General features: G+C 48.9%; 3 protein-coding genes across 5 annotated transcripts; 2 read left to right on the plus strand and 1 right to left on the minus strand.

The window, feature by feature from the left end:
• The first annotated feature begins 1,338 nt into the window (after positions 1–1,338).
• slc10a3 (solute carrier family 10 member 3) lies at positions 1,339–3,904 on the plus strand. The gene has a single exon (XM_067235582.1). The coding sequence runs from the start codon at positions 1,771–1,773 to the stop codon at positions 3,202–3,204; it is 1,434 nt and encodes a 477-aa protein (XP_067091683.1). The 5' UTR covers positions 1,339–1,770; the 3' UTR covers positions 3,205–3,904.
• A 4,272-nt stretch (positions 3,905–8,176) lies between these two features.
• LOC136941911 (Fanconi anemia group A protein) lies at positions 8,177–21,117 on the plus strand. 3 transcript variants are annotated; one of them, XM_067234565.1, is made up of 42 exons: positions 8,177–8,356; positions 8,650–8,762; positions 8,885–8,981; positions 9,146–9,291; positions 9,394–9,489; positions 9,582–9,655; positions 9,751–9,863; positions 10,939–11,076; positions 11,666–11,717; positions 11,977–12,089; positions 12,188–12,264; positions 12,608–12,749; positions 12,834–12,967; positions 13,080–13,190; positions 13,276–13,371; positions 13,544–13,603; positions 14,218–14,306; positions 14,393–14,453; positions 14,542–14,591; positions 14,733–14,809; positions 14,934–15,029; positions 15,121–15,254; positions 15,377–15,447; positions 15,563–15,662; positions 15,788–15,975; positions 16,120–16,210; positions 16,316–16,543; positions 16,623–16,696; positions 16,802–16,943; positions 17,031–17,078; positions 17,172–17,335; positions 17,428–17,533; positions 17,839–17,898; positions 18,026–18,130; positions 18,265–18,380; positions 18,525–18,660; positions 19,536–19,598; positions 19,783–19,885; positions 20,027–20,102; positions 20,255–20,405; positions 20,641–20,739; positions 20,959–21,117. In XM_067234565.1, the coding sequence occupies exons 1-42, from the start codon at positions 8,296–8,298 to the stop codon at positions 21,040–21,042; spliced, it is 4,335 nt and encodes a 1,444-aa protein (XP_067090666.1). In that variant the 5' UTR covers positions 8,177–8,295; the 3' UTR covers positions 21,043–21,117. The 3 variants fall into 3 exon arrangements, with proteins under 3 accessions (XP_067090666.1, XP_067090667.1, XP_067090669.1); XM_067234566.1 differs by having other exon boundaries at positions 12,656–12,749; XM_067234568.1 differs by lacking the exons at positions 17,172–17,335; positions 17,428–17,533.
• A 340-nt stretch (positions 21,118–21,457) lies between these two features.
• On the minus strand, positions 21,458–26,501 carry znf276 (zinc finger protein 276). Its single transcript, XM_067234569.1, has 11 exons — positions 25,984–26,501; positions 25,368–25,689; positions 25,122–25,171; positions 24,533–24,916; positions 24,271–24,352; positions 24,092–24,172; positions 23,868–23,978; positions 23,484–23,559; positions 23,101–23,218; positions 22,348–22,447; positions 21,458–22,224 (listed from the first exon to the last, which is right to left on the minus strand). Exons 1-11 carry the CDS (start codon positions 26,234–26,236, stop codon positions 21,927–21,929), a joined length of 1,875 nt encoding a protein of 624 aa, XP_067090670.1. The 5' UTR covers positions 26,237–26,501; the 3' UTR covers positions 21,458–21,926.
• Positions 26,502–26,880: the final 379 nt, after the last annotated feature.

Consider the following 26,880-nt stretch of genomic DNA (forward strand, 5'->3'; position numbering starts at 1 on the left):
ATTAGGAGATTCTTCAAAGGTAGAACATCTCATATTAGTGGTGAAAAATGCATTTCACTAAAATATACACTGAGGCATGTTACCGCATTGGAACAACACATTGCTGTACCAACACTGTAGTTACTAGTTAGTCCACTCACTGATCTTTGTACAAAGTAGTGTGTTATTTTGTATGCGAGAACATTGTTTTTTCTTCTTTTGGAGTGATACTGAATACACCCAACAGGCTGCCTCCCAGGGCAGATAAACTGTTACTCTGTTAAATATCACACACAGGTGTGTTTTCACACAGAACATCAAGTTCTGGGAAGCATGGAGGCAGTTTGACTAGGTCTTGGCAGGATATGGACAACACAGCACAATAGATAACAGTGAGCTGAACATAGGTCTCTAGCTAAGGAATGTTGACTGAAATAGGAACCCTTGACCTTTAACAAAGCAAATCACATGCTACCTTTACAGACATCTTATTGACTAGCATGGCCTCAATCTGCGGAGAGAATGGGCCTCGCCTCTACAAATGGCAGTTCAAATTTCACTATTGTGTTTGTTGTGTATAACACGACAGAAATGCGAAACTGGATCCATGTGCAATCTGTGTTCGGTTAAATCTTTGAGTCAGCTCATAATGGAAACAGATACTCCACTCCATACAAACAGCCACCTTTGCGGAAATAGTTTTGTTCCTGTAGAGACACGACTGACGTGGAAGTCACTGATGTTAATTCTATGCTTTTCTGAATAGGCCTCAATATACGTGGTGTGTTGTAGCCAGCCAGACATCAAACAACAAGAACTGGGACAAATTAGCCTTTCCAGACCCTCTGGCGAACAACCCACGCAAACATGCAGACCAGGTGTTCTACTCTCTTTCTCCCCCCTCTTTCTCAGTCGCACAAACAAAGCAGCAGTTTCTTGCCCAGGAGTCTTGTGCAATATTCTTATACTAGCTACAAACGTGAAGCTTTAGAGTGCTAAACTATAAGGCTACTGCATTCCTCCTTCAATCTGAATTTGTATTTTGCTGCATTGCTTTCATTTTCATTCCGTTTTCCCAAAAGACACATTTTATTCATCGTCTACCATTTTGCGTTAGTCAGCATGACCGCCTGTATATTTTTCATAGCCAATGGGTCCCCCATGAAAACTAGACCGAGGTGTTCCCTGCATTGGCCATCGCACGAGAAACGCAGCCCCCGCGAGGAAGACCTCCCCCTCTAATAGATTTTTCGCACATGACGTTGGTGCTTATTTGGCGCGGGACGTACAGAGTTAACACTCTGCCTTGCTATGATTGGATTAGAGAGGGGTTTAGAGAGTCAGAGGGGAGAAGCAAGCAGGAGAAACGGCGATGGTGATGTTGACAGCTGCCATCAACCGTAGAGATATTAAAACTGGATAAAAGGAGGCGACGGTTTACTGAGGAAGGCATTTTTTCTTAGCATTTCAGACGAAATCGTGAGTCGTCTAAAAAAGACGGTATATAAATATGTCGTATATAAATAGTCGTCCATAAACATGACGGTCCTTTTTTGCAGGGGACTGAAGCGCTCTATTCCGGTTGGGTGGGGTGATGTTTAAGTTCCGGTATAAACTGAGTGAAATGGGCACCAAACGGAACGTGGACCCGGCTGCCGACGCAGATACTATATCTGGGGATATGAGAAGTTTAATCGCACACAGGGCGGCGGTATAGACCAGTTGGGGAGGTCGCAGGCGGTGGAGAAGTGTGTATATGCGGCGCCCCTCTGCCCCCTGTCCGTCAGAACGATGAGGAAGCTATTTGCATTCTGTTGTCTCTTTCTTATTACCGGAGAAGCAGACCGGTCGACGGCGGGCAGGTCCCTAACGAACAGCAACAACAACAACACAAACGGGACGGCCGACAGCAGTAGAAGGTATATAGAAATCGGGGACGGATCTTCGCAGGAATTTGAGTTTCCCGAAAACACTAAGGGCGTGATTGTAATCTCAAGTCAATACCGGAGCTCCGCCGCGAGCAGGAAGGGTCGCGAGAGCTGGAAGCAGACGGTGAAAGTCCGGTCGCTAGACCCCGAGGTTCTGTCCATCCTGAATGTTACCGACAGTGGACACGCTGGGTCAGTAAAGAGTTACATTATTAGTATACGGTCCGGTTTACCAGGTCGAGCTCAGTTGCTTATCCAGCTTCTGGACTTTGACCAGGACTCAGTGCCGGTACTGATCGAGGAAAGGACAGACTACTCTATCAGGGTGGCGCCCGGCAACGATGATCCGGCCACTCGGCTCCTGCAGTCGGGCGGTCTGTCCCACTTCTCGGAGAACCCTGTGTTGTTCGCTTTGCTGCCCTTGATCTTCATCAACAAGTGTGCCTTCGGGTGCAAGGTGGAGGTGGAGGTTCTCCGGGGCCTCCTGAAGAGGCCTGTGCCTCTGCTCCTGGGTGTGGCCGGCCAGTTCCTGGTCATGCCGCTGTACGCGTACAGTCTGTCCCGTCTCACCTACCTGCCCAAGGCCCTCTCGCTGGGCCTGGTCATCACCTGCTCTGCCCCCGGCGGTGGCGGAGGCTACCTCTACAGCCTGCTGCTGGGGGGCGACGTGACACTCGCCATCTCCATGACGCTGGTCTCCACAGTGGTGGCGGCGGCAGCCATGCCACTGTCGTCCGCCCTGTACGGCCACCTGCTGGGTGTCCATGCCGCGCTCCACGTGCCCTTCGTCAAGATCCTGGGCACCCTTCTCTTCATCGCCATCCCCATCTCGCTGGGCATGCTGGTGAAGCTGCGCCTGCCCAGCCTCACCCGCGTCCTGCTCGCCCTCATACGCCCCTTCAGCTTCGTGCTCATCGTGGGCGGGATCTTCATGGCGTACCAGATGGGAGCGTCCATCCTGGCCAACGTCAAACCTCAGATCGTGGCGGCCGGGGTGACGGTGCCCATGTTTGGGCTGGCGCTAGGTCTGTTGATGGCGAAAGCGGCAGGGTTGGCGGTGCCACAGAGGAAGACGGTCAGCATCGAGATCGGGGTTCAGAACAGCCTCCTGGCGCTAGCCGTCATGCAGCTGTCGTTCCGCCGCGCCGAGGCGGACTTTGCGTCCCAGGCACCGTTTATTGTGGCACTCAGCAGCACCACAGAGATGCTCCTAATTGTCCTTGGACACTTCGCACACCGCAGGTTCTGCAGGGTAGAAGGCCCAAGGACTGATACCAGACCGGACCTGGGCCAATAACCTAGACCAGTAGTGTCTGAAGTGTGTTTCATTCGCGTAAGAGTCTGTGCCTGTTCCATGGATTTGGGTTGGTACAGTTAATGACCCCAACCCAAGTCCTTGCAACAGTATTTGTAAACTTGACCGAGGTCTGTACTCGATTGTAGTCCCTTGATAGTTGTTGTTCTGACTGACTCTGTGTGCCCTGAGGAGGCGAGACCGGCCTCACGGAAGGGGCTGCCAATCACACCAGAACCAGTCGAGGGACAAGACAAATCACAGCGACACTGTACAGGACAGTGAATGGACATTCTTGTTTTTTTTCTTTTATTCTTTCTCGAAACCAAAGGCCTTTTTATCTCCCCCCCTCCCCCGCCCCCATTTCTTTACATTCTTTTTCAATCAGATTGTACTGAGGTACTTACTGTAAATAAGAATATTAAGAAGAGAAATACCTATAAAGAAAAGATATTTTTCTACCAGATTTTTTTTCTAATTGAAATGATTGATTTGTATAATGTTTACAAGAGGTATATGTGTAGGAATGGGAATGATATGAAAAAAAAAACACAAAAAAAAGAATATTTGTTGAATGGGAATTTATGGTATCTGGAAAGTATTGCTACTGATTGTGTTTCCTGGATTCAAAAGTGGTTGTCTAAGAATCCACGTACTTGAATAAAAATATAAATGAAAAAGAAATAAAGCATTTATAAAAGCATCATTGGAAAGTGTCAGAAAGAATGCATTTGAAATAGAAGACAGAATGCCAAACACTAATGTGGCCATGCTGCTTACTCCGAGAACTTTGACATTTGCATATTTTTACATGTCAAGCTATAGGATTTTCATGTGTGTGTATAGGTGTGTCAAAGTTATAATGCATTTAGTGTGGCAGGCAAATTGATATCCCTTTGCATTGATAATTTCATAATTTCCATAGTTAATTCCCCTCCCCCAAAGGAAAAAGGTCTACTGTTTATTCTCCCCCAAAGGAAAAAGGTCTACTGTTTATTGAACTTGGAGACTGAGAATGCGGCCACTGTGCCAACATGGGAGAAAGTGTTCTTTGTGTCCAGAACAGAAAAGACGGTTAAAGTTGCAGTAAAGACCACAGAAGAATGTGTTGTTAAGTACCCATCCAAATTCAAATGAAAAGACAAGTATGTTAAATTAGGCTTTGAAATTGTGAGAAAATCAGCAGTCTGCTTGATACTGGGATGGTGTGTCGCCTGAAGGAGCTGAAGCTCCGCCCCCTCGAATGTATTGAATTTAGCAACAACAATGAATACAATATCAATTTTTGGGAGTTCATTAATTTGCTGTGACACTGCAATATTTGAGTAGATATAAGTACAATTCTATAAAAAATTCAACACATAAAAAAAACATTTGCAAGCATCTCGGCTTTGCAATTCTCACTAACTAAATCTACAATCAGTGTATTAAGACGAGTTGATCCTCTGGATTGCATAGATTACAGAGTGAAACCAGACCATGCTTACTCTCTCTTGCCTCTTTACACACAGACTCTGCTCCGGAGACCCCTGCAGCCCAACACTATCTGGGGGTCCAAACAGTTTCTGCAGTGCTAAAAAATAATAATAATGCAGAGAGTGTCCTTGCCCATTCAGAAACAGGAGTCAGACTTCAGGTCTTTATGAAGGGTGCAGGGACAGAACTGGAGAGACAGCTCTTGGGTACAGCATGTCCACTGCTTTAGAGGTTGACAGGTGAGGGCCCGATTAACGAGTGGCAGCATCTGCAATGTTGTTTTCACTTTCAGTGCTGCAATTTAGGTGACACAATAGGAAAGTCCCTGAAATATTCATGAAACAGATGGGACTAAATATTAATGAGGTCCTTGCTCCCCTTTTGTGTTCTGCCGCAGTGTTGGCTGAGAATTCCCAGAAATAGGCCTACCTGAAGTACGGAATCCCCGGGAACTGGTTACGTCATAATTCTGAGGGGCTCCATGCTGACTGTAGGCTTAAATTTGACAATTGAAAATTTCCGCTTTGACATTAATGTTTGACACATTATGAGATTTATAAAACAACTAATGCATTTAGCAACTTCATTAACAGATTATCAGGTCTTTCTGTGCAGGAGTTGTTTACCTGGGGACCCTTTGTGGCTGGAGTGGAGGAGGTGGGGAGTTGGGTCTTAAGTCCCCACATTACCACAGTCACACTATCAGCCCAAAAAACATATTATAAACTTGTTTACTAAAAAACAACAGCATTCGTCTCCGTAAGAAGACAGTCACATAAGAGGTTGATGATTTTTGCTGGTGCAGACACTCACTACCATCCCAGAGAGTGACAGTTTAGCTCTAATCGACCGGCTGGTGCTATTTACCTTTGGTGGATCGATGGTGAACATAAACACCTGGCCCCAGACAGACAAGGCAGAGGGAGAGGGATAGGGAGACAGTCAAAGAGAGACAGGGAGAGGGAGGGAGGGAGGGACGGAGGGACGGAGGGGGGAGGGGGAGAGAGAGAGAGAGAGAGAGAGAGAGAGAGAGAGAGAGAGAGGGAGGGAGGGAGCAGGAAGGTAATTTTAGCCTAGCCTTGCAAGTCTTGCTATGTATTGATCTGTTTGTCCCGTTTTATAGTAAGGACAGTATAGTTGTGCTGTTTAGATGGATCTTTAATGTTCATGTAATGGACCTTTTCTGGTTTGTGACATGCCAATAATCAACGTCTATAATTAGAAAAACGTTCTCAGGTGCTGTTTTCGAGTATCAGTTATTGTAAATTAGGGCCGATGATAATAGATCATCACAAATAAGAAAGCGAGGTGAAGTTAGTTTCATATTCGACATTCAACATTCGTCTCACATTCGGGAAACGCTAGTTTGCAGCGTCGGGTTAGGGACCGTGTTTAAATTACCCATACCATTTTGAAAAAGGATGACCTTTATAATATTTTTATGAATATAAAACCTCAAACAGCCACCAGAATATTCTAACAATGTCTGGTATACTTACACAGCCTTTACTTTTTCAATTACGTTTCAAACAAAATTATAGAAAATCGCTTATCTATGAAAATAGTTAAATCTCGCAAATCTTAATAACGTTTTCAAATTTGTATCAAAAAATCTCAAATATACACTGGATTATTCTAATAAAGTCTGGCATACTTTCAAACAAATTTCAAACAAAATTCAAATAAATCGCTAATCTCTGAAAATAGCATGAAATCCACGCTAATCTTGATAACTTTTTCTGAATTGTGATAAAAAAATTCAAATTGACACCAGTTTACTCTAATCATCTCTGGCCTACTTCCACACCCTTTACATTTTCAATAAAGGTTTTAACAAAATTCAAATAAATCGCTAATCTCTGAAAATAGCATAAAATCCTCAATAAATTTAATAACTTTTTCAAAATGTTTATAACAAATCTCAAATATTCTCCAGATTATTCTAATTATGTTTGGCCTACTTCCACACCTTTTACTTTTTCAATTATGTTTTAAGAAAAACGATAGAAAATCGCTAATCTCTGAAAATAGCATGAAAGCCTCACTAATCTTATAAACCTTTTCAAAATTGGATTGAAAAACCTCAAACTGACACCAAATTATTCTGTAAATATCTGGTCTACTTCCACACCCTTTACTTTTTCAATCATTTTTTTAAAAGAAAGAAATTGCTATAATCGCTATAATCTCTGAAAACAGCAATAAAGCTGTGCTAAACTAAATTATGACCAATGGCCACACAGCTGCAGGTTAACCAGGAGCTCGTCTTTGGTTTGATTGTGACAGGATAACCAATGTGTATTTGCACACCAATATGTTTTCCACCATATGCATCACAGGACAGCCAGAGAGATGGACAGGAAGGGACCAGGAACTCTGTGTGGTCCGTCATAGGATACCAAAGTACACTTGGGGATTTTTTGACACCATTTTGAAAAAGTTATTAAGATTAGCGAGAATTTCATGCTATTTTCAGAGATTAGCAATTTTCTATTATTTTTTTAAAAACGTAATTGAGAAGGTAAAGGGTGTGGAAGTAGGTCAGACACTATTAGAATAATCTGGTGTATATCTGAGATTTTTCAGTACAATTTTGAAAAAATTATTAGGATTAGTGAAAATTTCATGGTATATTCAGAGATGAGCAATTTTCTATCATTTTGTTTGAAACTTAATTGAAAAGGTAAAGGGTGTGGAAGTAAGACAGACTTTATTAGAATAATCAGGTGTATATCTGAGATTTTCTGACATAATTTTGAAAAAGTTATTAAGATCGGTGAGGATTTCATGCTATTTTCAGAGATCAGCAATTTTCTATCATTTTGTTTGAAACTTAATTGAAAATGTAAAGGGTGTGGAAGTTGGTCACAGATTATTAGAATAATCTGGTTTATATCTGAGATTTTTCAGTACAATTTTGAAAAGGTTATTAAGATTAGCGAGGATTAAGATATTTTCAGAGATTAGTTATTTTCTATAATTTTGTTTGAAACTTAATTAAAAAAGTAAAGGCTGTGGAAGTATACCCGACATTGTTATAATACTCTGGTGTCCGTTTGAGGTTTTATATTAATAAAAATATTATAAAAGTCATACTTTTTCTAACGTGTATGGGTAGTTTTCACCCGGTCCCTAACGCGACGCTGCAAAGTAGCGTCTTCCGAAAGTGAGACGGATGTCGAATGTCGAATATGAAACTAACTTCAGCTCGGTAAATAACCAACAACCACAATGTCTTGCCAAACCTACGTAACGTCCAACCCCATGTAAACAAACAGTTTTTATCTTCATAAAGAGTTATATATGTATAGTTTATTATTTGAGTAAGCAAGATGACATAGATTTACCATTTGCAAAAGATGTGCAGAGAACAGACCTATTATTGGCAGACTAAATACAACTCAGGGTTCAGTTTTGTTTGGCCGGTTAAGTGAATTGATCCAACAAGCAAAGTTGACAAATCAGAAACAAGAGCGCGTGAAAGCTGCAAGCAAGTTTACATTTGGCTCTACTACGACTATCTAGATTTTATTTGTGTAAACGTCCCCTAGCGAAAACATTTTACCAACCAATTTTAAGCCTGTACAATAACATGCCCGTATCATACGTAACAGTATCATGTCGCTAACTGCTTCAAGTCAATGTTTTACTCAGAAAAGGACACTTTCGTCCCTCCTTTGTAAGTTGACATTCTGTATAAGTTTTTTTCCACCTACCAGTACTGTAGCTAGCTAAATACTTAGTAACTTAGTTCGCTTACTATAATACATACAGTACCTACAATACACGGAGTCAGTGTAATTTAAATATAATTTATTCAGATCAATGATGTGATAAGACACCGTCATTATCTGTTTTCCTACACAACATTTTCTCATCCCGACCCAGTCCATTGACTGTGACCCAGTCAAGTTACAGTACTAAGAGCGAGTGTAGTGTGTATGAAGACGTTTTGTGTGCTTCCTCTCATAGCTGGCCGTGTTGCTAAGAAGCAACGACAGGAGGACGCGCAACAGCTTCAAAAGGCAGCAGTCCAGCTGCTGAACCAACACCAGAATCTCCCAAACCTGCTCCTGGAGGTGGGGGTGAGTGATCACCGTCTCTATCCATCTCTCTCTGTATCGTTCAGCCCAGGCAGGGAGTCAGAGGTTCACACTCGTCCCGTTGGGCTTGCTGTGCATTACAGTAACTGCACTTTTCTCTCTAGAACCCTAAGCCATGCAATGTGATGGACAAGGAGACAATGGGAAGGAAGGAGTCTGTCAGTGACAGTCCCACACCCCACATTGGGGGTTCATTGCTGGGTATGTCACCTATAAACATCCCTGGTTAGATGAGTAGACCTACCAGATGTATCATAATACTTTGAATGCACATGGAGTGAGTGCTCGAAATGGTTATCCCATGAGTATGTGCTCGAGTGTATGTTTGTGTGCTTGTATCAATGTATGTGTGTATGTGTTGCTAGTCAGTGAGCTGCGTCGTCAGGCTGCGGAGCTAGGCGTACCAGTCGCTGTCCTGTCAGTGAGGATGGTGCTGGATAGAGTACAGCAACTGACCTCCAGCACCCTGGAGGGGGAGAAAAAGCATGCTCTGCTTAACACCACTCAGAGGGTGAGTGCCTGGGGTTCCCCTCGTGGAAACAGTAGGCCTTCCCGTGAAGAGAAAGGGGTATTTAAAGTTGTGCACCTGCCCCCTCTGCCTTCTTGTCTCCAGCGGCAACTGTGTGCGCTGCTCCACTCCACCCAGCAGCTGCTCTCTCTCGGAGCCTTCTGCTCCCGGCTCTTCTGGCGGGAATACTGGAGAGACCAGGTGAGCGAGGGCTTTAGGACAGTGGTCTGAGTGACCTCGCACAGCCATGTTGTCATGTGAGACTCATGTGCGCTGCGTTTGTGTTGGTGTAGGAGCAGGTCCACTTAGAGGTGGTGTACCATCTCCACGTTCTCAACATCCTAACTCTGGAGTCCATCCTAGAGAGGTATACCAACATGTTCAAATATGATTTATGATTTTAATGAAGATACTACTAGTAGTAGTTGTAGTATATATGATATGATTTATATTCTCCTGTAGTGAGCGAGCAGTGTGTTCCTGGCTGGGGGCGGAGCTAAGGGCTGTGTGTGGAGGGACAGGCTCTGCAGAGGAAGAGGACGAAGAGGAGGAAGTCCGCCACAAGGTTCTCACCCGTAAGATCGTCTTCGCTAAGTTCGCTTGAACGGGAACGTTGACATTGACCGGCCTCAACAATGTATATATTTACATGCCACGTGTAGTGTTTCTGTTGTGCTGAGAGGGTGCTGGTGTTTCTGTTGTGTTGAGAGGGTGCTGGTGTTTCAGTGGTGGTGAGAGGGTGCTGGTGTTTCTGTTGTGTTGAGAGGGTGCTGGTGTTTCTGTTGTGCTGAGAGGGTGCTGGTGTTTCTGTTGTGCTGAGAGGGTGCTGGTGTTTCTGTTGTGCTGAGAGGGTGCTGGTGTTTCTGTTGTGCTGAGAGGTTGCTGGTGTTTCTGTTGTGCTGAGAGGGTGCTGGTGTTTCAGTTGTGCTGAGAGGGTGCTGGTGTTTCTGTTGTGTTGAGAGGGTGCTGGTGTGTCTGTTGTGCTGAGAGGGTGCTGGTGTTTCTGTTGTGCTGAGAGGGTGCTGGTGTTTCTGTTGTGCTGAGAGGGTGCTGGTGTTTCTGTTGTGCTGAGAGGGTGCTGGTGTTTCTGTTGTGTTGAGAGGGTGCTGGTGTTTCTGTTGTGTTGAGAGGGTGCTGGTGTTTCTGTTGTGTTGAGAGGGTGCTGGTGTTTCTGTTGTGCTGAGAGGGTGCTGGTGTTTCTGTTGTGCTGATAGGGTGCTGGTGTTTCTGTTGTGTTGAGAGGGTGCTGGTGTTTCTGTTGTGCTGAGAGGGTGCTGGTGTTTCTGTTGTGCTGAGAGGGTGCTGGTGTTGCTGTTGTGCTGAGAGGGTGCTGGTGTTTCTGTTGTGTTGAGAGGGTGCTGGTGTTTCTGTTGTGCTGAGAGGGTGCTGGTGTTTCTGTTGTGTTGAGAGGGTGCTGGTGTTTCTGTTGTGCTGAGAGGGTGCTGGTGTTTCTGTTGTGCTGAGAGGGTGCTGGTGTTTCTGTTGTGTTGAGAGGGTGCTGGTGTTTCTGTTGTGCTGAGAGGGTGCTGGTGTTTCTGTTGTGTTGAGAGGGTGCTGGTGTTTCTGTTGTGCTGAGAGGGTGCTGGTGTTTCTGTTGTGTTGAGAGGGTGCTGGTGTTTCTGTTGTGCTGAGAGGGTGCTGGTGTTTCAGTGGTGGTGATGGTTCTGGTGAAGGCGGGGTTCCGAGAGACCCAGGACCCAGCAGCGCAGGACAGAGACCCAGGACCAGCAGCGCAGGACGGGAACCTCCCCCAGCTCTGTAGCTCTCTCCTGGAACAGCAGCTCTGCTGTGAGTCCCCCACCTCCGGACCCTGAAACCAGACCTGGACCCAGAATCAGACCTGAAGCCAGACCTAGACCCAGACTCAGACCTGAAGACAGACCTAGACCCAGACCTGAAGCCAGACCTAGACCCAGACTCAGACCTGAAGACAGACCTAGACCCAGACCTGAAGCCAGACCTAGACCCAGACTCAGACCTGAAGACAGACCTAGACCCAGACTCAGACCTGAAGACAGACCTAGACCCAGACTCAGACCTGAAGACAGACCTAGACTCAGACCTGAAGCCAGACCTAGACCCAGACTCAGACCTGAAGCCAGACCTAGACCCAGACTCAGACCTGAAGACAGACCTAGACTCAGACCTGAAGCCAGACCTAGACCCAGACTCAGACCTGAAGACAGACCTAGACCCAGACTCAGACCTGAAGCCAGACCTAGACCCAGACTCAGACCTGAAGACAGACCTAGACCCAGACCTGTACTCCTGTTTATTTGGAATCAAAATCGAATACCCGTCAACTCATCCGACTGGATCAAAGGTATCCTCCATGTCTGTGTGTGTGTGGACACACCCGTGTTTCCTTGTGTTCCAGGGGTGCTGGATGCCTCAGGACGACAGCACAGGGACACAGCAGCTGAGCTCTGGTGAGCAGGGCAGTCCTGCAGGGTCTTGTCATTAGAACGCTGGACTGTAGAACTGTAGAATGTCTCTGCTCCTGTTGCTACCCACAGGGATGACTTGGGGTGTCGGGAATCGGCGAGAACTCAAGGCAGAGAAGAATATAAGAAAGCTAATGTAGTTGATGGATGAATACATCCACACTGTCTGATTCGACCTCTGATTCTATACGTCTGTCATTCTGTGTCTCCCCTCTCTCCCTGTCTCCCTCTCTCCTTCTCTCAGGGTTCAGCTGTTCGATGCGACCTTGTGCGGAGAGTCGGTATCACCGGACGCACTTCGCCGTTTCTTCACACACACTCTCACACACACGCTCACCTACAGGCCCCGCCTCACAGGTACACACCGGTACTCCAGCTAGACACAGCCTGAGCGGTCAGCGGCAACACTGTGAACGCGATGTCTGAGTCGTCTGTGCCTCTTGTCTCCCCCGCAGTGTCAGACGCCGTATCCATGCAGAGTGGCTGGAGCTTCTCTTGCAGCAGCCGCTTACTCACCGCGCTGTTCCAGAAGGTTCTACGCTCCTCTCGCTCTCTCTCCAGCGTAGCTTTTTCCCTCTCTGTTTCTCTCTATGTCTTCCTGTTCTAGGTATAGGTCAACCTCTGAATACCACATCAGAGTGTGACTGGCTTAGCCTGTTTTATTTATGTCCTCAGGACTTTTCTTCGAGACAGTGTCAGGCTGTTTGAGCGCTCAAGTGTTCACCTGTTATTGTTTTCCCTGGTGTTGATTTATGAGACCTGTTCCTTTTACTTGGTGTATTCAGCTGTAAAACCAGTCAACTTATTTTTTTATAATAACAGTTTTTCTGTAGCTGAATATAACTGTGTGTGTGTGTGTGTGTGTGTGTGTGTAGCTGGTGGTGATTTTCAGAGTGGATGAGCTGCTCTCTCACCTCCAGCAGGTGCTAGAGACCCAGGAAGTCAACTGGCAGCATGTGCTCTGCTTCCTGTCCACTCTGCTGGTCTTTAACCCAGACACCCAGTCCAGCCTCCAAGGTACACACACACACACACCCTCACACACACACACACTCTGTCATGGACAGGTACACAGACAGATGTCCTCCTGTGCTCCCCCAGAGCTGCTGTCCAAACTGTTAAAGTCAGCGTTTGAGGGGTACAACCTGGAGAGCATGATCACTGCCTTCCTGCTGGCCCGCCAGGGGGCGCTAGAGGGCCCGGCCCTCTTCCCTTCTTACAGCCACTGGTTCAAGGTGAGTCAGCTGGCTAGGCCCTCGCTATGCTCGGAGACATAGAACGCTTCTAGAGACACGTTTCTATAAGCGAGGTCTCCTCCCTGACCGGCCTTCCTTCCTGTCTCTCCAGATGTCGTTTGGGGGGGCGAACAGTTGCCACAGCAACAGTAAAAAGTCCCTGGTGTTCCTGCTCAAGTTCTTGTCGGACCTGGTGCCCTTTGACCCTCCACAGTACCTGAAGGTAACCTCTCACTACAGGCGCGGATGACTGGATGACAGGTGGTCTCCTTATTCCCTGTGGTCATGGTTGTCCTGGTCTTCCCCAGGTCCACCTCCTCCACCCCCCCTACGTAGCAGTAAAGCATCGCAGCCTGCTCAAGGAGTATGTCTCTCTGGCCAAGACCAGACTGGCCGACCTTAAGGTACCACAACATCCCACAACATGTCTGGAGGGGCCTGTGGGAGTAGTTCTCTTCTGTTAAGTCATTAACAGTAAATGTAAATGTAAATGTAAATTAACACACTTTGCCCTGGGTGTGTGTGTGTACGTATGGATGTGCGTGCGTCTGGGGGGCTGTTTGCACGTGTTTGCAGGTCTCGCTGGAAGACATGGGTCTTTATGAAGATGTCTCAGGGGCAGCAGCACCAGTTCAGGTGGTAACTCTGAACTCCTAGCTGTAACTCTGTCTCCTAGCTGTAACACTGCCTCCTAGCTGTAACACTGCCTCCTAGCTGTAACTCTGTCTCCTAGCTGTAACACTGCCTCCTAGCTGTAACACTGTCTCCTAGCTGTAACTCTGTCTCCTAGCTGTAACACTGTCTCCTAGCTGTAACTCTGTCTCCTAGCTGTAACACTGTCTACTAGCTGTAACACTGTCTCCTAGCTGTAACACTGTCTCCTAGCTGTAACTCTGTCTCCTAGCTGTAACTCTGTCTCCTAGCTGTAACTCTGTCTCCTAGCTGTAACACTGCCTCCTAGCTGTAACACTGCCTCCTAGCTGTAACATAATGTATGTGTGTGCGGACATGTGACTGTCTTTACATTTACATTACATTTAGTCATTTAGCAGACGCTCTTATCCAGAGCGACTTACAGTAAGTACAGGGACATTCTCCCCGAGGGAAGTAGGGTGAAGTGCCTTGCCCAAGGACACAACGTCATTTGGCACGGCCGGGAATCGAACCAACAACCTTCTGATTAATAGCCCGACTCCCTAACCGCTCAGCCACCTGACCCCCTTATGTGTGTTTATGGTGTGTGTCCACAGCCCCAGTGCCAGGCTGGCCAGGATGCGGAGAAGGCGGTGTCTCTGTACGAGAGCACCGGGAGGATCTCTGCCACTGTCATGGAAGCAAGGTACTGGACTGTAGCTGGGTGTGTTCAGCCCCCAGTCCTAGACACTCCTCTCATCACTCTCCCTTCTCTCCCCCCCTGTTCTCCAGTATCTTCCGGAGGCCCTACTTCCTGACTCGATTCCTCCCAGCCCTCATGACCCCCCGCCTGGTGAGTTCCCTGCTCTCCCCTGACCGCTTGGTTGGAACAAAGACCCCTCAAGTGTTGCTAGAATGATCTCTCTCTCCCCCTCTCTCAGCTGCCCGTGAAGGCGGACGCCCAGATGAGGTTCATAGAAGCACTGAGGAAGTGAGTTCCCTCCGGCCGTCACGACGTCGCAACACCGCTATCACGTCTCTCTGTTTGACCAAACCACATTGTGATCCAGCCACAGTGTGGGGTGAAGGCACCACTGATGTGTGTGTGTGTGTGTGTGTGTGTGCGGTGTAGAGCAGAGAAGATTCCACCTGCTCAGTACTCCTCCTATGTCCAGTCGTGTCAGCAAGAGAGACAGAGGCAGCAAGATGGTGGGTATCTTAACTAGGGTTATATAGCAGCCCTGGCCCACCTACAGACAGCTACCTGTTAAATGGGATGGTATGGGAGGCGTGTTTGTGCCGGCTGATGACGACTGCGTGTGTGTGCTGTCAGGAGGAGTGTGTGTGCAGGAGGACGACGACCCTCTGGAGGTGTTGAAGTCTCAGCTGCAGGAGTTCAGAGGCTTGGTGACGCAGGGGGATCATGGAGGTCAGCTGACCAGCGACACATACGTACACATGTGCACACACACATAGGCACACACGTGACCGACCCTGCTCCTCTTGCTCTCTCCTCCCAGAGGTGTCCTCCCAGCTTGCCAGGATGTCTCACACCCTGGGTGTTATCTACCCGGGCCGTACGGACACCCTGATTGGCCAGACCGCCGTCAAGCTCTACACAGACACGCGCACACCTCCGGAACTACACGTCAAAGTAGGACAGTGTGGTGTGGCTCCGCCTCCTTTCCTGGAATCCCTGCTGACCTCTCACCTTCTGTCATGTGGCCTGTCCTGACCACTTTCCTGCCCTGCGGTAACTCAGCCGTGTGTTCACAGGTTGTCAACCTGGTTCTGAGGAGCTTCTGTCAGTGTCTTCTGGATGCCAGCAGGCTCCACCCTCCAAACAGGTGAGGACAGGAACATGCCGCGTGGCGCCCCCATCCCCAGGGCCTGTTCGAACCCTCCGTCGGTCTGTCGGTGTGTTTCCGCTCAGCAGACTACCGCTCTCTCTGACCCCCCCAGGCAGAGCCCGTGGGCGTCCCAGTTCGTGAGCACCCTGCTGGGGCACAGCCAGCTGCTCTCCGCCCTGCTCCACCGCCTCTGGGACCTGCTGGCCAACCAGGTACACATCTCTCTCTCTCTCTCTCTCTCTCTCTCTCTCTCTCTCTCTCTCTCTCTCTCTCTCTCTCTCTCTCTCTCTCTCTCTCTCTCTCTCTCTCATCAGTATTTTCCCAACTCTCTCCATAGGGTCCCTCGTTGAGTGCAGCTCATGTTCTCGGCCTGGGGGCTTTTGTTTCGCACCTCCATGCAAGCCAGTCCCACTGCCCCCTGGTCCAGCTGTGTCCGGCCGTGCTGCCCGGCCCGGTGCCAGTCTCGGAGGCGCTCGGCTCCGCCCTGTCCTGCACCACACACGCCGACATGCTCTTCTGCGTCCGGTGAGACAGAAAACACTCTCAGAAACACCCGTTCTACATGTTTGAGTGTTTCACTTTCAAGGTGGCTGCCGGCCCTCTCTGACTGGTGGAGGGGGACCCCACGTTGTCGGTGACTTATGTCTTTGTGGTGGTGGCTGTCCCCAGCTTCTGTGTGGCAGCCATGAGCTACGGCCTCTGCAGAGGAGACTCCCAGCCTGACCCCCGGCAGTACACTCCAGCCTGGCTGTGCAGGAAGGTACGGAGCTGTCCCAGTGTCCTCCCACTGTGACACTGAACGTGTCTTTGCATTGGTAATTAAGTTGGTGTCGTGTCTGTGTTGTGTGTGTTTCTCTCTCTACAGCTGCTGTATCTGGTCCCCAGACTTCTGCCCGAGGCGCGGGACGATCTCCCCGCCAGGGGGGCGGGGGCGGGGAGGCCGGGGACAGGCGTGGAGGGGCTGTGGCCCGAGGGACAGGAGCAGGGCCAGTGGAGCAGTCTGACTGACGACAGCGCCCCCTGGAGGACATCTGTCCGGGCTCTGTGGAGCCACGCTGCATTCCGGCTCACACTACAACTCCCACAGTGCCAGGTCCGACTGCAGAAAAGGCTTTGGGAGAGCGTAGCTGAAGTCATCCGAACTGTTCTGACGTGTCACCGTTTCTGTCCAGGTGTCTTTCTCAGAGTGGCTGGCCACTGAGCTCAGGGTGCAGAGGAGTGAAGATGCTCTGTCTGATCCAGATAGGTATTCTACTATGTCTCCTATGTACAACACACACACACGCATTCCATGACTGAGTGTGTTGTAATTGTTTTTGTGTGTGTGTGTGTGTGTGTGTGCGTGCGACAGGCAGGAGTACCATCAGTGGGCCTGTATGCAGCGGTACCTGCCCTGCCCTGTGGAGCAGGGAGGCTGTGGAGGAGACCAGAGGAGGCTCTGCTCTGACATCCTCAACGCCATCCTGGACCTGCACACCTGCTCCCTCCAGAGCCACGCTCAGGGGGGCCACGCTCAGGGGGGCCACGCTCAGGGGGGCCACGCTCAGGGGGGCCACGCTCAGGGGGGCCACGCTCAGGGGCCCCCCGCCACAGGAACCTGCCTCCCTGACCTGCTCTGCACACTGCAGGTGCTTTGGCTCTCCTCGTGCCTTTATTCAACCTTATTTATGGTCTTGATGTGTGTTTAATGTTTGGATTTGTGTGTGTGTGTGTGTGTGTAGGAGGTTGTGTATGAGATGGAGCTGACCGGTCAGTCTCAGGGTGCCAAGGTTCAGACAGGTCACTTCCTGTTGGATGTACTGTCTCAGAAATGCCCTTTGACCCCTGCGCCCCAGCCAATAAGCAGTCAGCTGAGCCTGCAGCAGACTGTACATGTCTGGAACAGGTAGCCTCGGACCCGGCTCCTCTCCTGTCTAACTGGATCATCAGGGTTCATGTTTCACACGGCTGCTCATGCATGCTTCATTTGTGTGTCAGGGTTTTACTGTCCCTTCCCGCGGTGATGTTGGTCACAGTGAGGACTGAAGCAGGAAGGACAACTCTGGACTGTCAGGCTCTGATAGACCATGTCAACCTGTACCAGGTAATACTGTCCTCACAGAGCATGTCAACCTGTACCATGTGAGACTGTCCTCACAGAGCATGTCAACCTGTACCAGGTGAGACTGTCCTCACAGAGCATGTCAACCTGTACCAGGTGAGACTGTCCTCACAGAGCATGTCAACCTGTACCATGTGAGACTGTCCTCACAGAGCATGTCAACCTGTACCAGGTGAGACTGTCCTCACAGACCATGTCAACCTGTACCAGGTGAGACAAAAAGATAAATTCTGTATTTTCCGTCTGTGCTTGTGTGTGTGTGCGTGTGTGTGTGTGTGTGTGCATAGAGGCAGGTGTGTTCCCCGGCTGGTTTACTGCCCTACCACCTGACAGCACACCTCTTAAAGGTATGACCCCTGTGGCCAGATATTTGTGAAACCAACCAGTGAAAGTCACTGTCAATATACAAGAACTCTGAAAATCTTCTCACTTTCTCTTTTTCTCCTCCTTCCTCTCTTCCTCTGGCTCTCCCAGGGGGTGCTGGGTGCCAGTATGAGGTGTGAGCATCCTTCCAGAGAGGTGAACCAGGCCTGGTCTCAGATCAGCCTCCTCTGCCCCCTGTTCCTGGTCTCTGCTGTGGTACAACTCCAAATACCTTTGTCATCCACAGCTTGAACATGTGGCCTGTATCAATGCCACACCTGCAGTAGATCACCTGGGCTGGAGCGTTTGTCTTTTATATCTAACCAAGGTACTGTGTGTGTGTGTGCCAGCGATGGTGGGGCCGTCTCCGCGTGGTGCTGGAGTGTGTGTGGCGGGGACAGTCCGACGGAGATCATCTTCCAGAGCAGCTCCAGCTGCTGCAGACCTGCTGCCTCTGGGCCCCCAGGTGACGCACACAGCAGAGCAGAGCGCTCCAGAGCGGAACAGGCCTCCTGGACCTGCTCTTGGAATGGAAGGCAGAGAATTCCTTGGTCGCAAATCTCATCGGATGAATCCTGTTATCACAACTACGCTCCATTTACATTTACAGGTTAGAGAAGGGTGTGGCCACCGTGCCAACTGGCCCGCCCCTGTTGCTGGCGGCCACTCTGCACTCTGCATGGACAGGGCGGGGCCAGAGCATCCAGACGAGTGTTGATTGGCTGTGTGAAGTGAAGGAGAGGCAGGTGAGGTTTCATGTCTCTGGGGTTGAGGGGGCTCTTCCGACCCTGAGCAAGCTATCATAGGGTGGATTCTCCTGTAGGCGGCAGCTCAGGGGGTAGAGGGGGTCAAACACTAATCGCAAGGTTGGTGGTTTGATCCCCGACTCCTTCTGGCCATGAGTCAAAGTGTCCTTGAACAGACGCTGAACCCCACGTTGCTCCTGATGGGCAGGCCAGCACCTTGCATGGCAGCTCCTGATGGGCAGGCCAGCACCTTGCATGGCAGCTCCTGATGGGCAGGCCAGCACCTTGCATGGCAGCTCCTGATGGGCAGGCCAGCACGTTGCATGGCAGCTCCTGATGGGCAGGCCAGCACGTTGCATGGCAGCTCCAGATGGGCAGGCCAGCACCTTGCATGGCAGCTCTTGATGGGCAGGCCAGCACCTTGCATGGCAGCTCCTGATGGGCAGGTCAGCACCTTGCATGGCAGCTCCTGATGGGCAGGCCAGCACCTTGCATGGCAGCTCCTGATGGGCAGGCCAGCACCTTGCATGGCAGCTCCTGATGGGCAGGTCAGCACCTTGCATGGCAGCTCCTGATGGGCAGGCCAGCACCTTGCATGGCAGCTCCTGATGGGCAGGTCAGCACCTTGCATGGCAGCTCCTGATGGGCAGGCCAGCACCTTGCATGGCAGCTCCTGATGGGCAGGTCAGCACCTTGCATGGCAGCTCCTGATGGGCAGGCCAGCACCTTGCATGGCAGCTCCTGATGGGCAGGCCAGCACCTTGCATGGCAGCTCCGCCTGTCAGTGTGTGAGTGAGAGGCAAAAGATGTAAAGCACTTTGAGTGCCGCTAAGGCAGAAGAGCGCTATATAAATGCGGTCCATTGACCTCCCTAGGTCCTGGTGTACCTGCTGTACCTTTGTGTGACAGACCTCCTCACCACCCTTCTCCAACCCCAGGTACAACACCACCCCAGAATACACACACATAGATAGGTTGCTGTGGTAAATGGAGGTTATGGGAGCTTTTTCAATGAAAAACAAAAACATGTATTTACTCAAACCTAATCGCAGTAGCTGATTATAATATAACCAGTAAATGAAAAGAATAAACAGATGGACTGACATACGCCCACATGTGCAGGAGGTGAAGGGTCACCAGAAAGGAGCGGAGCTGTGTCCTCACATCCTGTCCCTGCTTGTCCCCTCCTCTGATTGGCTGCTGCTCTTCAAGTCTCCTGGCCCAGGTATCAACTACTCCACTCTACAAGATGTGCCCTGATTGGTCAACAGCATTCTAACCCCACAAGTCTAAATATAACAACCTGGGAGTTATAACGTGCATCTGATACATCATGTTAAAAACAACAACAATCTTCTCATTCCAGACCAGGGCCTGTACCAGTCTGTAGCCATGGTTACCTCAGATGAGCACACCAGGCTGATGCCGCTGGCCTTTTACAGGTCAGAGTTCAGAGTTCACCTAGAGCTCCACACATTACCAAGATGGAAAACAAGGATAAAACTCTATAATTGTGGAGTATTTTACCTAGTGCATATCTGATGCACTGCATACTGTGCCTGTCATGTAAATGTATGTGTGTGTGTGTGTGCAGTCTGGTTCTCCAGCTGAGTCCAGAGGACCAGGACAGAACAGGGAGAACTCCAGGGTTCCTCCATTCTGCCGTCCTCTGCTACGTCTCCCTGCTCAACCTCTTCCTGGACGGAAGCACGCCACGACCAATCGCTGACCTCTCCACTGATCAGGTGACAGATCAGGGTAGTGTTAGGTCATTACTTAACAAAGTGGAAACATACACTATACCCAGTGCAACAGTCATGTAGCTCTCATTCAGCAATACATATATCATACTGTAGCATAACATCTAAGTAAGATAATTGTTAATAACAGCACTCTAGGGATAAGACCTACCTACCAACCAGGCCTAACCTTAAAAGTATATTTGTCATGTGTCTGGGTGTTCCTGTGCGACCTCTCTAGATGGACCTGTCCCAGATTCTGGGTTCAGCTCAGAGCTTCCTGCTGAGATCCCTCTCTGTCGGCTCCGCCCCCTTCCTGTCCAGCAGCCAGCTCACCCAGGTAACACACACACTCACCCAGGTAACACACACACTCACCCAGGTAACACACACACTCACCCAGGTAACACACACACTCACCCAGGTAACACACACACTCACCCAGGTAACACACACACTCACCCAGGTAACACACTCACCCGTGGGAAGGCTGCAAGATCAGTGTTTACCCGGGCATTGTCATGGTAGTCTAAAGGATATCTCTCTGTGTGCCTGTCAGCTGGAGGCCCTGTGCTCTGAGCTGGACCCAGCTGTAGCAGGAGCTCTGTCTGCCCACCTCAGCCAGGAGATGGACTTCCTGTAGACATCCTCTACTTCCTGTGACTGTTGGACGGCCGGGCAAACTCGAAAGCACAGACGACATGGGAGTTGGGGGACCAGGAGATGATTATATTTTCTTATAAAGAATGTACAGATAACAAAACATACTGCAATGTCGCAGTCAAATGTTATGCGGTTGACAGTTGCAGCATTTCCTTCTTTATTGTGTTCATGTGTGTCAGTGGGCTGTGTTGTGGCACTGGGAATACAGCCGCTGTTCAGCATTGGGACTATTTCTTCACACACACATATTAGGCCACTTTAAAATGCGCAGGTGCATATGTATATCCAAGAAGACTTTAAAAAATGTCCCTGTCAAACACCTTTAGCCCTTCTGATGGTATATAATGTAAAGTTGAAATGAATTACTTACAATGCACTATAATAACTTAATCAAATAAAAATAAACACCTAATCTAAAGATAACAACTGTCTTTGTGGATTATCTCGTGGACCACAAGCAGTAGAAGCGCTTCAGGTGTGGAGATTTGAGCTGTTATAACATTACTAAATATTACAACAGCACAGGAATAAGAATCACGTGTTTCTTGGCTTTCAGTCGTTTCTGCAGCCATACTAACCTCCAGCCTCAGATCATACACAAGCCATAAGTCAATACCTCCTCATTGTACTTGATCAACTTAAATGTCCCATGCTGCTCTCTGCTAAAACCTGCCTAGCAACCCAACTAGTTTGTTGTTCGGTCATTTATTTCATACACTAGTGTGTTACAAGGTACACCCTGTGGATTCCCCCACCAACACTAAGACATCTGTTGGAATGCCAGGGCAACAGCTCTGTCCTTGAATCTATCCCCCTCCTCTTTCTCCTCTGGCTTCAACCCCCACCCCCCTGAGTCCGTGGGAGTCATTGCCATTTGGCAAGGCTCTGAGGTGGAGGGTGCAAGCTGTTATTAAACTGGGCCACTAGTTCCCCTGTGGCTGAGATGGTCTGGACAAGGGGGTCCTGGGGGAGAGAGGAGGTGCTGCTCCCTCCTTGGGTAAGGGGGTGCACCATGGACATGTGGACGTTGAGGTTGTGGGCCTTCTCAAAGCGCTTCCCACACATGGCGCACTCAAAGTCCAGATCGGCCTCTGCCTTATGTTTGGTCATGTGGTATTTCAGGGAGGCCCTTTGGCGGCATTGGAAACCACACACCTCACACCTGGAGGGAGAGAGAGGGGAATACACATTAATATCCTGGTTAACTACTTTCTAAAACTATGACCTATAACGGCAGATGTTAAAATACAACTTTGCTCTGAGCTTTCCGTGCCCCTGGGCTTACTGTAGGGGCTTGGCTCCCGAGTGGCGCATCTGGTGGACAGACAGGTGCTTCCTCTGCTTGAAGGTCTGGCCACACTGGTCACAGATGTAGTTCCTCACCTCTGGGAACAGATAAGGGACCAGATTTAACCGGATAATAGAGACTTCATCTGTGTGTCTATGGTACCTGCGTGGATGAGTTTGATATGTCTTACCTGTGTGGATGAGTTTGATATGTCTTACCTGCGTGGATGAGTTTGATATGTCTTACCTGTGTGGATGAGTTTGATATGTCTTACCTGTGTGGACGAGTTTGATATGTCTTACCTGTGTGGATGAGTTTGATATGTCTTACCTGTGTGGATGAGTTTGACATGTCCTACCTGTGTGGATGAGTTTGATATGTCCTACCTGTGTGGATGAGTTTGATATGTCCTACCTGTGTGGATGAGCTTGATATGTCCTACCTGTGTGGATGAGTTTGACATGTCCTACCTGTGTGGATGAGTTTGACATGTCCTACCTGTGTGGATGAGTTTGACATGTCCTACTTGTGTGGATGAGCTTGATATGTCCTACCTGTGTGGATGAGCTTGATATGTCCTACCTGTGTGGATGAGTTTGATATGTGCTACCTGTGTGGATGAGTTTGACATGTCCTACCTGTGTGGATGAGCTTGATATGTCCTACCTGTGTGGATGAGCTTGATATGTCCTACCTGTGTGGATGAGTTTGATATGTCCTACCTGTGTGGATGAGCTTGCTATGTCCTACCTGTGTGGATGAGTTTGACGTGTCTCTGAAGGTAGCGATCGATCATGAAGACCTTGTTGCAGCCAGGGTGGGGGCATGGCCGCTCCCTCACCTCCTCATGGTGCTCTTTGATGTGCTTCTGCAAACACAGACGGCACGTAAACGTGTGAACATGAAGCACATGTCTAAAAAGAAATATGTAACATATACTTACAACAGTTTAAAAATAGAACATTTACAAGGGGGTGAATGATCTAGTAAACATGACGTTTCCATTCACAATTCAATTCTACTCTTCAGCTACACCGCCTCAGGTGGCTAATGTATGATGTGTCTGACAATCTTTTTATGTCCCTTGAGGTCAGCCAGGAAGTTATAGTCTAGTTACATCTGGAGTGTCTCACCTTCATCCCATCTGCTCCTCGATACACAGCTGTGCAGCCTTGGTATGGACATTTGTAGATGTTGGGCAGCTCCTCTCTGGAAATGACAGAAGTGGCAGACAGTTATTTTCCCCCTGCCAGAGGTCACATGACCCCGGGGCTGCTGATGCTTTCGATCCGGGTGTCATGGAAGAAGACAAATCTCCAAGGAGACACAAGACACAGACACAATCACCAGGATGTCCTCACACTTCCTGTTTTACGTCCTGGTGAAGGCTGTTTGATCAAATTGACAACAAAAATGACAAAAGATTAATTAATCTGTAGTTAGTTTGCACTCCAGTTAGTCTGTACTCAAATGAGTCAGTAGTTAGTCAGTCTTTAGTTTGTAGAGCAGTGAGTCACCTCTCTAACTTGAACTTTTTCTTCCAGCCTGGCTTGGGACCTGGTTTCTTCTTCTCTTTCGGCTCCATCGGAGGCTTTGCTGCGCTTCTCTTCTTCCTGGGCGCGGCCACTCTGCAAGGCACCACTCACACTTCTTCATTCACCATCTCCATCTCCTGGTGTTCCAAACAGTACAGTCTGACCCCCCCTTGTCACCCCAACCAGGACACAGAACCACCACTCACCTCTTCTCTGGGTATGGCTGAAACAGCTCAACATCCTCGTCCTTCCTCCGGTCACCTTCAAACTCATCGCTTGACCCATCTCTGAGGACACACACAAACAATGAATCAGCCAATTTGTTTGTGATTTTAATCAGTATTTTCCGAGCACCAAAACTGAGCTTGACCCGATGATGACTCACCTGTCTGAGAAGTCGCTGTCACCCGTCCTGTCCTCCAGAGGAGGGGCTACAGGGGACGGCGTCTCCTCGCTACCCAGGAAGTCTGGGAACACAGCCAACAACGCATTACAACAATTCTATGCTTGACACAAATTGAAATGACAGAATGGAATAGTATTAAATATCCGGGAGAAAATACACGCAATACACGGCATCCTACATCACCCTGCTTAGGAAGGAGTAGTTACTGGAGGTGACATGATTTTTTCTCTCCTTGTCTCACCATCCGTTCTGGTGGTGGTGGTGTCAAACTGCATGGAGCTCTGGGTCTGGGGGGTGGCTGCAGGGCTGGGTTGGGTCAGGGTGGAGGCGATCACTTCAGGAGCTCCATCGCCTCTCCAATGACAATCTCCGTCCAGTAATGAGCCCCCACCACAATCCCCTCCGCGGGTCACTGTGTGTCCGGGGTTGGCTCTGGGCTGGGCGGTCTGGGTGTCCATCACAAAGCTGTGCCCGTCCACGCAGCCCCAGACTGCCTTGACAGAGCCCCAGCACTGCCCCTCTAGCACCTCCTTCAGGCTGGGGCAGGAACTGCAGGCCTCGCCGTGGTGGTGCGCCCAAGACACCAGGCCGTGAAGACACTGGGGGTCCGAGGGCATGGAGGGAGCTGGAGGGAGAAGCGGAGGACAGCAGACAGCAGAACTTCAAGTCTCCATGCTGGATTTTGCATGCAGTGAGATTAACATGGGACACTGCCTTGTTGAATGGCTGCCAAGTTAACATGTCTGCTGTAGGTGAGTTTTGGTAAGTGTGATTATTTCGGTCTTGATGGCAGCCCTGTATGGTGTTTCTCTGTGTCATCGTCCACTCACCTGTCATGCTGTTGTCCACTGATTCCGACTGAGAACAATGTTGATTCTTCCTGAAACAGAAGAACAAGGTTGGCATGTTTCTAAGGCTCTTGTTTGAAAACAGTCCTGTGTCGTAGCGGAGCTTGGCCAAGGACACCCAGGAGAATGACATCTCAAATTGCACCTGGCGCCTGACCCTACTGTTCTCTCAAACGTCTGCCTGCTACACCTGCTGTCCTGGAAGGAACTAAAGACGATCGTCCTCACCGGTCTTTGGCACCCTCCCCCACCCCAGGCTGGTGGTTGACCCTCTGCAGGAAGGTGAGCAGGATCCTGTGGCACTTGTAGAACTTGGTGTGACAGTTCTTGCACACAAACTGTGGGAGCTGGGGATCGCGGACCAACGGAACTCCCACCAGACGCTGGAAGTCTGAGTGGAAGAGCAGAGGAGACTGTCCAGCCAACTCTGTCTGGGGGTCGGGTTCCTGAAGGGACCTCCCTGGCCACCGGCCGAAGGCATGCCGCAGCCTCCGCGGTGAGAACTTCCCATGACAAAGACGACAAAATGAGGTAGACACTCGGCCTGCCCCTGCAAGGACACACAACATAGGCAATTCGACTGAGGATATTCATGGTTTCAGCGTCAAAGATGTGCTTTGCTGCCCGTTTATGTTGTGTCTGGTGTGTTCTTTCTTAATACTCGTATATATGAGCATTACGACTATCTCTATTTAAAACTGCTTTTGTGTATATTAACGTAGACCACTAAAGGTGCTTGCACATGCCCCCACCATTTACAAACCAACACCAACGTCAGGGGGGATGCCATAGCTGTTGGTGCAGAGCACACCTGTCTTTGTATTACATACATACACTGACTCACCAGTAGGTTTGGGTCGGTTCACCGGCTGCTCGTTTGTCTCTGTCTTAGCAGCCAACCAAGCGTTTGATTGTAAATCAGACACGTCCCCTTTACCCTGATCTCCTTCACTAGAGACCGATGACTGTGCAGCTCTAAGAGAATTCTTGGGTCTCCCTCTCCGCCCAGGTTTTTTGACCACCGTAACGACAGTTTGCGCCGGGGATGTCTGGCAAGACGCATCTGGCAGCCGCGCACGCCTTCCTCTTTTCTTCATTATAGTCCTCCTACCAAGAGATCCTGCCCAGTGATTTGGGAGTAGCCAATACAATGGGAAATTATTTTTCCAAGTAGCTTGGGCTACATGAGGTGCTTGTCCATTACTGTGCCATAACAAAAACACATGGCAGAACGCCACAGCATCTTTTGCCAAGTATTCTAACGCATTCAATCCAATAAGTTTTTTGTTGTTGTTATCAATTTAACGCATATGGTTTACACGTTTGAACAAGCAACCATGGCATAAATCAACCTGCAAACTGCAGCTTCTGTAAACAAGGGAACCCGGAAGTTGTCAGAGAGAAACCATGGATTAATACTTATATCGCCATCTGGCGACTACACTGTAGGCTAAACGATCCGTGAAACGAAAGTTGTTTTTTGTTTATTTGAATAACAGTTGTATATAATAGATACATTTACTATTATATACAACATTCTGCTATCTAACAGAAGTATCACATTAAGCATTACGATTTTTCAAAGGTAGAAACTGAAACGCTTATTAATGTGATTGCATATGATCATTTCTAATACAAAAAACTGCTTAAACCCTTGACATTAATAATATACATTCCCTTTATTATCTTTGACTTCTTAAACATTAAGCATACTTTTAGGTCCTTCACTGCTTCCGTTGTT

This window comes from Osmerus mordax, chromosome 4 (genome assembly GCF_038355195.1).
Source record: "Osmerus mordax isolate fOsmMor3 chromosome 4, fOsmMor3.pri, whole genome shotgun sequence".
Lineage (NCBI taxonomy): Eukaryota > Metazoa > Chordata > Actinopteri > Osmeriformes > Osmeridae > Osmerus > Osmerus mordax.

Bases quoted from the DNA above. Each gene is read 5' to 3' on its own strand.
- slc10a3 (XM_067235582.1), top strand. From the start codon at position 1,771: ATGAGGAAGCTATTTGCATTCTGTTGTCTCTTTCTTATTACCGGAGAA.
- LOC136941911 (XM_067234565.1), top strand. From the start codon at position 8,296: ATGTCGCTAACTGCTTCAAGTCAATGTTTTACTCAGAAAAGGACACTT. The intron at 11,077-11,665 runs GTGAGTCCCCCA...CTTGTGTTCCAG, and splicing joins CCTGGAACAGCAGCTCTGCT to GGGTGCTGGATGCCTCAGGA. The intron at 16,211-16,315 runs GTACGGAGCTGT...CTCTCTCTACAG, and splicing joins CAGCCTGGCTGTGCAGGAAG to CTGCTGTATCTGGTCCCCAG.
- znf276 (XM_067234569.1), bottom strand. From the start codon at position 26,236: ATGAAGAAAAGAGGAAGGCGTGCGCGGCTGCCAGATGCGTCTTGCCAG. The intron at 24,917-25,121 runs GTGAGTGGACGA...TTCTCCCTCCAG, and splicing joins AGTGGACAACAGCATGACAG to CTCCCTCCATGCCCTCGGAC. The intron at 22,225-22,347 runs GTAAGCCCAGGG...CTCTCCCTCCAG, and splicing joins TCGGGAGCCAAGCCCCTACA to GTGTGAGGTGTGTGGTTTCC.